General features: G+C 44.7%; 1 protein-coding gene across 1 annotated transcript; it reads left to right on the top strand.

Annotated features, from left to right (window-relative positions):
• Nucleotides 1–2,900: 2,900 nt before the first annotated feature.
• Nucleotides 2,901–9,503, top strand: pkdccb (protein kinase domain containing, cytoplasmic b). The gene is made up of 7 exons (XM_048975614.1): nucleotides 2,901–3,640; nucleotides 4,182–4,298; nucleotides 5,233–5,504; nucleotides 5,672–5,751; nucleotides 5,944–6,051; nucleotides 7,477–7,653; nucleotides 8,520–9,503. Exons 1-7 carry the CDS (start codon nucleotides 3,047–3,049, stop codon nucleotides 8,621–8,623), a joined length of 1,452 nt encoding a protein of 483 aa, XP_048831571.1. The 5' UTR covers nucleotides 2,901–3,046; the 3' UTR covers nucleotides 8,624–9,503.
• The last annotated feature ends 764 nt before the right edge of the window (nucleotides 9,504–10,267 follow it).

The following is a 10,267-nucleotide window of genomic DNA, read 5'->3' as shown; positions in this document are numbered from 1 at the left end:
ATATTTCAATAGTGCTGGCGTGACATTGTAAGGAAATTTAATTAAAAATCTTGCATTAAACAGGGCTTTTGAAAGGGTACGCAAAGCGAGTTAACTGGAACGTCGATGCCATTCTGTACAATTTACAGGTCTTCGGGTAATAAAACAGGACATAATCCTGTGAGACCCAAAGGTTATTACTGATTAATTAAATGGGGAATATGAAATTACGGACATGCTAAGCCTCATACGTCTGCCGTCATGTGGCTTATCTCCGAGGAATCGCGTCTCAGACTCTACGTGCCGTATGGTGTCGTGACTAAGGCTCTTCTTGGTGAGGTTTAGAAAAATAAAATAAAATAAAATACTGTCACCCCGACACATGCGCAGCGAGATCATATACACAAGACCTTTCAGTCACAACAATTGCCTTGATTAGTGGGTATCTGCCTTTAAATCAAGTGAGATAACCTAATCTGCTAATGCTTTGCCTTTCTTTCATTTTATCAGGACTAAAGGGTCACGATCACTCTTATTTCATGACGCAGCCATGGCAACGTTTGTCTTGCTCCATTTTTGGTAGTATGACTAGCACTCGCCAGGGTGGTTTTCAGCCATGTAGTATTTTATTTCTGGAATAACTACGTAACTAATATTAACTCAATAGCTCCCCTAACATGTCATATGTGCATTGGTGAAAGTGGATAAAGTGTCTTGTGATCATATGTATCAGATAATGGAGGATTATTGAGAAAATTGATCACTTTAAATATTAATACTGGCTATTGTGATATTAATAGCACTTGTCATGCCCAAAATTGCTCTAAGAGATTACATTTGTAGTAGGATATAGTATATACCCCTTCATGTTTGCTGTACATTATATATTCCATGAATATAAAACATAGAGAGTGATTGCATTTGTGCCTTGCGATGGGCTAGTATCCCATCTAGGATATTCTGTGTCATCTAGCATAGACTAATCAACCGAGTCAGGGGTAAAATAACATTTACAACAATGTTGATGTGGAAAAATAAATCAAAATTACAATACATGATAATAATCCAACAACAATAAGCCCAGATGGCTCTGTGGCACATCCATCCATTTGTGCCTCAATCCAGCCATCCATCTATCCATTGATCCATCCATCCAGCACAGAGCCACTGAGACCTTGGAGCCCTGCACAAAACCCCAAGCCACAGGGCAGTAGGTCTTCTGGTCTAGAATGGGCTCTGTGGGGCAAAGCTTTAATGTATATTTTTTCTCAGGATAATTTGTTAGAATTTGCTTGGGAGGATTGATGGATGCGTTGTGTTTGTCATACAAGACAACTTTCCATGTAATTGTTACTTGTGCCTGGATTGTTGCATCGTGTCATTTTGAAAATCACATTCATGTTTTATAGCCACTCACTCCTACGGGCAATTTGGTAACTCCAGTTTACCTCAGCATGTTTTTGGACTGGGGAGGGAAATTGGAGTTCCTGGAGGAAACCCCCATGATGCAAATTGGAGAACATGTAAACTGCACACACATGGAACCATTGCAGAGACTCAAACCCGGGACCCAGAGTGTGAAGGAACAGTGCTAACCACTGCATCACCATGCTATCCCTTCACTGAAGCCCTTGTTCTTTTTATTGCAAATTGATTTTCGTAATGCTGCACCCTCGATTAATCGTCGGTGGTGGATCTATGAGTGGTTCATATATGTCTTTTATATAACGCTTTGGGAAGTGGGGAAGAATGCTTCAAATCACTAAAATACAAGTGAGCTCAGGAGCAATATGTCACATTCATTCGCGATACAAGCCTAAACTAAATCTGTAATATCGGTGACGGACTAGTAACGTCAGCATATTTTGCCTTAACTGAGACCTGCTTGTAACATTGTGTTGTTATTGTTGATACGGAATGCGGATGAATTTTTTATAACTTGGTGCATGCAGGTACGTCTGACATCCTTATGAATAATAAATAATTTTGCGCTATATTATTTTAGGATCTCGGATTGACACCCTCCCCTGTCCTCCAGCTATCTAGCAATCCGTCCCTCGTGATTTAATTTGTGGTGTGAAAGGTTGTGCAAAGAATGAAGATTCTGCGGTAAGGTACGTGTTCTTCATGTTCCACTTTGTGGAGGTATTTTACATGTACAAATTAGGTGCCTTTTTCATCAATAGTACAAGAATCTGGCCTATTACTATTCATCACGGCCGTAAGTGCCACGCAGAGATGTGAAGCAATCTGATCCGCTGTGCATTTGGAGATTGCTGCGCAGTGCTGCTACCTACTGGCTATGATGTGTAATACACTGCTTCAAGATTTTTTTTAAGGATTTGAAAAATCTGGTCTGTGTTTGGACGTATTTTAATGTATGGTTAGGTTACTGGACGGCCAGTGTTGGCAATTGACAGTTGTAACAATTATCATAATGCACGCCTGTATATTTCAAAACAAAACTGGAAACACTGCTCTAGTGACCAAATATAAATTAAAATCTGACAACTTATAGTTTATTTAACTGAAATTACCCTCCTTATACGTTGGAATAGCTAGTACGGGGTTAAAACCCCATTGTGTAATTTTGTGTCAGCGTGTGATTTATCACGTGGACAAATTTAATCATGCACATGGCACGCGCTTTAAAAATATCTTGATAACTTGCATACGATTGCTTTTAGATTGCAGAAGTTGTCCAACTTATTTCAATTTCAAATAACTGCATTTGCATTTAGCTTGATGAAAAATAAGTTATATGACATATATGGGAATTTTTTACTTTTTTTTTACTATTTTAGCTCACTTGTCGTTTTAAGAAATATATGTATGATAATCGATAAATACTCAAGTGTGGCAAAGCTCTCCTTTAGTGTAATGTGTGTTGGTTTATAGGAGGGGTCAGTGTTAATCGCCCGAATGACACGCCTCCGTAGGGCGTGCTTTAACATTCCAGTGACAAGCGGAAAACTTTCCAGTGTAGGCTAACTTACATTGGATCAAGACACGATCGCAACTTAGAATAGCTCTCAGCACTGGGATCGGGTCCGTCACACCGTAAAACATGCCCAACCTTAGCATCCCTCTATGTACAACAGCACTTCTTGCTTTGATCTTTACCTCTGTAACGTTTTTAAAGAAGGACAGGCACTTACGTGTAAAAGTCAGAGACCTTGTCAGTGGGAATCCCGATTCGTATCCCGACTCCAGGAGAAATGTCTTACTGAAGGAGCTCAGCGACAGGCGCAGGGAACTTTTGCCGTACTTCAGTGCTTCAGAAAAGGATGCTTTCATGGGACTACCCGGAGGAGACGTGCACCGCCGCGCCTTTTCAAAGAAGCTGACTGGGGCAAGATCGGAGGAGATTGGTATTCATTTAGAGGCATCAAACACAAACCATAACAAAATTGGATGCAAGGAGCTCGGTTACATCAAAAACGTGGCTTTTGTAGGGTCAGGCTACACTAAGGCTGTTTTTCAAGGCGTTTTGCCCGAAGGATTGCCCGTAGCGCTGAAATCAGTGAACGAACAAGGGACTGATATGAAAAGATGTCTGGAGGATTTTAATGACATGAAAGGCTGTTATGAGCTTGTATCCTACAAACTAATGAAAGAAATCGTTTTGTTACAAAGACTGGACCATCCAAATATTATAAAGGTAAGCGAAAAAAAAATTTAAATGTAAGCCCAATATAATACGTGTAATGTGTAGTCGTCTTCTGCAATGCAAGTAATCATACGCAAAAACGCATTTAAAGCCAAAAAAACTTAAATGTACTATCAAATAACCGATAGGAAACAATGAACGTCTGTCAAATATATACTGGGGTCTGGGCAATTCAGACACCTTATTGGATTAGACTAACTCAACGATTGCCAATTTAGCACCTATTCACCAGCGACCAAAAACAAACATAAAACTTTAATTAAAACCATGCGGCATCATGTGCTATTTGGTTTCGCGACAGGGATGGATGTACGCGTATATCCATATTCGCTGACGACAGTCTTTTTTCTTACAAATCTTGAAACTGAAGGGGGTTATTTTAAAGGATCGTTATAACCCAATGAGACTAAAACGATGTTTCTGATAGTTAATGATAGTTATTCTTTTCCGGAAGACTTTCTTAGACATGGCTTGTTCGGTCCCTGTCTGAAACGTGGGCTGACAGTGTTGTCCCGGACGTACTATCCTGCAGCTCCACGGCCACTGCCAGTCCGGCGAGCGAGGGGGCAGCATCAGTGCCGCTCTGGAGCAGGGATCCCCGCTGCAGATGATACAGCTCCTGCAGAGTCCCTGGGAGGACCGCTTTCGGGTAAGAATGCCAGACCACCCCCAGATTTCATACTATCTCTCCTGTTCCTATTCCAGGGGCGTTAATCAAAAGGCCAGTCCCACCACCCCCACAAATGCTTAAACACATACACACACAAACCACCCACCGGGCACACCTGGGGCTGGGCTGGATCTGAAAAGGAGGGGGGGGGGGGTAAATGCCATTCTTTTCCTGGAGAGGATTAACTAATCCCACCCCCAGCTTCATCTCCATTGCCAATGATACTGATCAAACAGTCTGAGGGACAGATGCCTCCACTCTGTGTGCTCCTCTGAGCCTTGGGCACGGAGATCTCATGTCAGGCTCGGCTTCCCGGGGGCGAGAGAGACGAGCAGAGCACACGTGCAGCCAGATGCTCCGTCTGAGGCTTTCTTGCGGTTCCTCATTTTCTGGGCGATCTCCAGGGGCTGATCTTCGAGGGGCGAGTTCTGTCGTCGGCGTGATTGGCTCGGGTGTCCCATTTCCACGGTGTCATTATTCTGTCACAGAATCACACAAAAAAGGGAAATAACTGCCCCCCCCCCCCCCCCCCCCCCATCTAACAAAGGTGTTTTACTCATGACGTTGACAATTAAATCTTTTTTTCTAACTCCTGTGGGTTATTGTTTTGCTTAGGAGACATGAACCTTGCACAGCTTCTGGATTGCGACATGCTGAAGGAACACATTTCTTAATATATTTTTCTTAGTCTAGTATATTATACACGTGACATGAAAAGCTATTGAATCTACTGGCCAGGGACAGATGAAAGTTAGCCTATAGGGCTAACTTTGGCTCATTCACAGTCTCTCTTTCTGATGATCAGTGACTATTCTCCCTGAAATGAAATCAAATGAAACATTTTCATAATAGCGGGAATCAGGCAGGCATCAGCAGTGGGTGAGCTGGACTCTGACCACCATTGCCATTTCAGGTCTGTCTGGGTCTGGTGCGGCTGCTCAGCTACCTTTCCCACTCGCCCTTGGGGTCTGTGGCGCTGCTGGACTTTCAGCCTCGCCAGTTCGTCCTGGTTAATGGGGATCTGAAGCTCACGGACCTGGACGACGCTGCTGTGGGTGATCCGACCTGCCAGACTGACTCCGACTGTGACCTTCAGTTTCCACTCCGTAACTTCAGCCTTCCCTGCTCCTCAGACGGGGTCTGCCAGGGCCTCAATGAGAGGAGGAACCTCTACAATGCCTACAGGTAACCCAACCCTGATTCTTCCCTTGGCTTTTTGTGGTTAAATACCACTGTATTAATCAAATGCAGCTCTCATTTGAGGGTATTAATTGATTTATTGGGTAAACAAGTAAACACGTTGAGTAATGGGTCTGTTGGATCTAGGTGTACTCATGACGTCAATCTTCTAGGTACTTCTTCACCTACCTTCTCCCCCACCAAGCCCCACCCACTCTCCGGCCTCTCATAGAGCGGATCATGAATTCTACAGGTGAGAAGCACTAGAGCCTATAGTCCTGAGTTGGGTTGAGATGTTCTGCTCTGCACTCTTAGCCAGAAAGTGAGACCAAACCGGTTTGTGGCGAACAAGCCGCTTCATAATGGGCTTTAATTATGAGTAATTAGAGCGGATTTGTTGGTTTGCGCTAACCTTTACTGCTGGCACGCCAATGTTTCCTTGCAGCGGAGCTGAACGGGGATGTGAACGGCACACTGGCTGCTCTTCAAAACATCCTCCATCTGTACAAGTCTGGGCTTTACCTGGAGAACCTGCCGTCGGCTCTAGTTGAAGGTAAGAGTCCGGAGAAGTAGACTTGCTTCAAAACAGATTCTTTGTAAATGTCTTTCCCATTGGTGAGTGTGGCGCCACTCCAATCACCCTTCAGATGGATAAAAGAGGGAAAGTCCAGCTCACTTCATGAGGTTCTCACATGATACTTTTATCTGCTCTGGTGACTGAAATGGCATTTGGAGCTTCACCAAAACAAAAACGGGATTTAGGCATTTAATCCCGGAGGCTGCTTTTTATATTTTGCCCCATTCATCACTCCCCAAATCTCATGGGTCTCACACGTCTGCCTACTCTGGTCCAGCAGATGATGCCAATGTCCCTGTAAACCTGGGAAACTGGCCAAACTGGCCAAACGTGCACAAACGTGACTTCAGAAGGGCAAAATATGGAATTAAGGCACTGCCCCGTGCCCTAAAAACCGCACAAAGTACCGTACTTTCGGTACCAGTACCGAAAGTTCTAGTACTGAACATGCCAAACCAGCTGGGGTACTTCTTTGCTACTTTGGGGTGGGATTGGTTATGCAAATAGCCTGCCGCTAAAACACAGAATAAAACCGGCATCTTTTGAAACACACAGCGAACAGCGAGAAACAAAGTAAAAAGCAGTAGAAACAAAAATATTAAAAAAGTAAAATGGAAGGATGGAAAAACACAGGCTTTAATCGCCATATGGTCAGATGAACAGATCCAGTGGGATTTGGATGCACGACTCGAAATAAAAAAGTGTTTGCCGAAATAGCAGGCCGCTTGGAAGAACTGCGCGAAACACCGAACAATGCCGCTTGAAAAAAAACTTAAGCAGAACTGCAGGAAAGTAAGGGATCATAATAACGTGTTTGAATTCAGCGAAAGAAATACCACGCCGCGCTTTGTGATGATGTCAGTCAGGGGCGGTCACTGATGATGTCATTTGGCACCGGTACCAGTTTTTACGCCAGTGGAAAACCGACACAAAAGAAGTACCATACTTTTTGGCACTTTATGGAAGTACGGAAAGTACGGTACCTGGTGCGGTGGAAAAGCACCCTAAGAAGGGATGGGTGGGGGGAGGTGGAGGGGGTTAAGTGTTGAAGGATCAAGTGGGAAGCATTTCTATCCCTTGAGGCACGACTCAAAGTGTGTCATTTTTGTGTCGTTTTTTTATCAGGGGAGCAATGGTTTGCTGGTGAAATCAGATATAAGATACCGTCACACGTATGGGGTGGCAGTGCTCATTGTCACACTAAGCTGTGGGAGAATAAAGGGCAGAGTGCCTGTTTTCCTGGAGTGTGCCCCCCCCCCCCCCCCACGTTGCTTGTCCCGCCCTCATAGTGCGAGCGCATGTCAGTATATAATGTTACTCTGTCACCGTCGCCTCTGCTTGCGGGTACCTGTGTGGCTCTCTAAATGATATTGGCCTGCTGTCCCCCCCCCAATCCCATAGACTACGTGGCCTCCAGAGGGATGAGGAGTGCAGGGGGTGAGAGCTACAGATGCTGGCCCTCCTACCAGCACCAGGGCTGCGTGCTGTCTGTACACAGCGTCGGCGAGGCCGCCCTCCTTTGCAGCGCCCGCCGTGAGTGCGCCGGCTTTACCATCAATGGCCAGAGGACCTGGACAGGTGAGGGGGTGTGGCACTGTGGTTGGGGGGCGGAGCCACAGCTGTACTGTTGTTGTAAGTGAGGTACAGTTAACGGTCCAGCTACATAGAAGTAGTGTGCTAATATAGGGTGTTGTTTTGCCAGTCAGAGCTCTCTTTGGTCTTTCTTTGAAAGAACAATTAAACATTTGTCTCTTTGGATTGAAGCATCTACATAGAATCACAAACTATCCATCCTCCAATGGCACGCCCAGCAAAGAGTCACAGAGGCATCGCTAGCCAATAAAAGTGCAAAAATTCAGGCACTTTCACAGGCAGAGAAATAAGTCGATTTGACCTGGCGTTTGCAAGGAAATCTGCCGGCAGGTTCCAGCTATAAAAATAAAGTATCCCTATTAAATGGGACAGGTCCCGTAATTGGCGCAATTAAGAGAGCAAACTGGAGAATGTAGTGTCTGTTTGGGCTGAGTGCAGCCCTTCCTCACGGCCAATTATGCAGCCAGGGGCCTGGAGAAAATCACCATCCTTTCTTTCTGGCACGTTTCCAAGCAAAAGTTCCAGATCTGAGGTCTACGCGAGCCTATTAGGGGCCTATTCAGCTCACAGTCGCACTTTTTTTTCTTCTTGTTTGCTTTGAATTACGGCTCCGGTTTCCCTCACGAGCCACCGGCTCAAATGACTTACGGACCCTCAGCCGCTTGAAAGCCCCCAAACAAAAGGCGACCGGCTGAGACGTCTCTCTCTGATCCCCTGTACAGCGTTTCTAGCCTCCCGGCATGTTTTTTACAAAAAAAAAAAATAAAAAATAACGTGAGTGACGTTTGTGAAACTGAACGGCTGATTGTACCCCCCCCCCACTGCCCCCCTCCCCCGTTGCTTGTGTGCAGGGCGGCTTCTCGCTTCGTTTAAGAGTGGTTTCGGCGACCTGGTTCCAGATGTGAACTCAGCGGTGTACATGAGACGAGCTGCAGCTTCAGGATTTCCTTTGTGAGGAGCCGGAGAGGAACGGGGGAGCGGGGGGGCAAGCCAAGGTGAGGCTGCCCTGCGCTCCGCCGGACCTGGAATGTTTGAAGTGTACGAATATGATATATTTATAAGGATCTTGTTCTTTGGCAATTTGATCTACGTGCCAATCTTGCATACTGCCAAGAAACATTTAAAAAGATTTCCCTCGAGGTATAATTACAAAAAAAAAAACACACTGTCTTTCGTGTACCGCTTTTACGCCCTTTCATTGTGCCCTGCATCTGAGGCCTAGTCCTCGCAAGTGGACCTTCGTAAGTAGGAGGTTTAACGTTTGTGGAAAAAGTGAGAAAAAAGCTCTTATACAAATATACTTTGATGTAAATCAGATCTGAAATTACGTGGCGCCTCTGGATTTCGGGAGTGTGCTTTGTTCTGGGCTGAATTTTAACAAGCTGAAAAGCAGAGGTGGAAGGTTCAGGTCCAGAAAGTACAAATCCAGACCAATAATTTGTTTCAGCCAACCAATTGAGTTCTCTGTGACTGACTCTTTATATCTAATTGCCTGATCGAAACAAAATCTTGGCCTGGATTTGCACTTTCTGGACCTGAACTTTCTATCGCTGCTGAGAAGTACAGTAGTAATACCCCACTGAGCAAGAAACGGTCAGATCCTTTCTCCTTACTGCTGTCTTTCATTTCTACCTAGTATTTAAACTTTCAGATGTGTTTGAGATTAATTTTAACACACATCGGTTGTGTAATTTCACCTTGTGGGTGCCATTGATTTTATATTCTTTTAGAGAAAGAGATCCTATTTATTGCATTAAGCGCAGTGTCTGGCATGCTGTATAAACTGCATCCTTTGTATGGCAAAACTAGAGCATAATAAAAAATATTCAATGTAATTCAGTTGTTTTGTGGCTATTATTGTGGCTACCGTTAAATGCCAGCAATGTTTAGAATTACTTTTTATTTTACCTTTTGTTTGTGAAATGAAACTCTGTGCAGTATGTATACCAGTGTGGTCTGGTCTGGAGTCTGTGAATTTAAAACTTTTATCAGATCTGCTAATTGGGACTGAAAGTCACAACCGGTACTAATGGGATGTTAAGTTGCCCTTTTCACTGTCCTGTCAGCTTTCAAAGAGGCCAGAAACTGCTCTGCTTTCAAAGAGGGGGCCACCCAATCATACCGAGCCACACAAAGTTTTCACAAAAACCAAATCTATGCAAATCATCACCTGTGGGGTCATTATATCTTAATTATGACATGTAAATGCGCTTTAAATGGAGGTCCTTTCTCATGCGGGGTAGAATGCGTGCATAGCCTTGCGGAATTAAAATAAATGTCTCGTTAGCACAAGAAAGGGTCCACCATCTGCTTTTTAAGGTGGCCCTATTTGCCCACTGGGCTGGGGAGATTCAGAGATAAGCCCAGGTTTAAGCTGCTGGACTTTTGTGTCCCCCCTCCGAATGGTTCTGTGGTACACCCTAACATGAATAACCTGATTGGTCTGCCGGATTGGATGCACCTTCCGTAGACCCCACATACTGGCCCCGAATGGCGGGGGTCTGTCTCGGTGGTAGCTGCACACATGGGGCACCGCATCTCGGGCAGGTTCTTTTTTTTCCGTACATGTGGTGAAAAGCGAGAAGGGATTGTTCAGGGT

Source organism: Brienomyrus brachyistius, chromosome 14 (assembly GCF_023856365.1).
Source record: "Brienomyrus brachyistius isolate T26 chromosome 14, BBRACH_0.4, whole genome shotgun sequence".
NCBI lineage: Eukaryota > Metazoa > Chordata > Actinopteri > Osteoglossiformes > Mormyridae > Brienomyrus > Brienomyrus brachyistius.
This window is presented reverse-complemented; position numbering and strand designations above follow the sequence as displayed.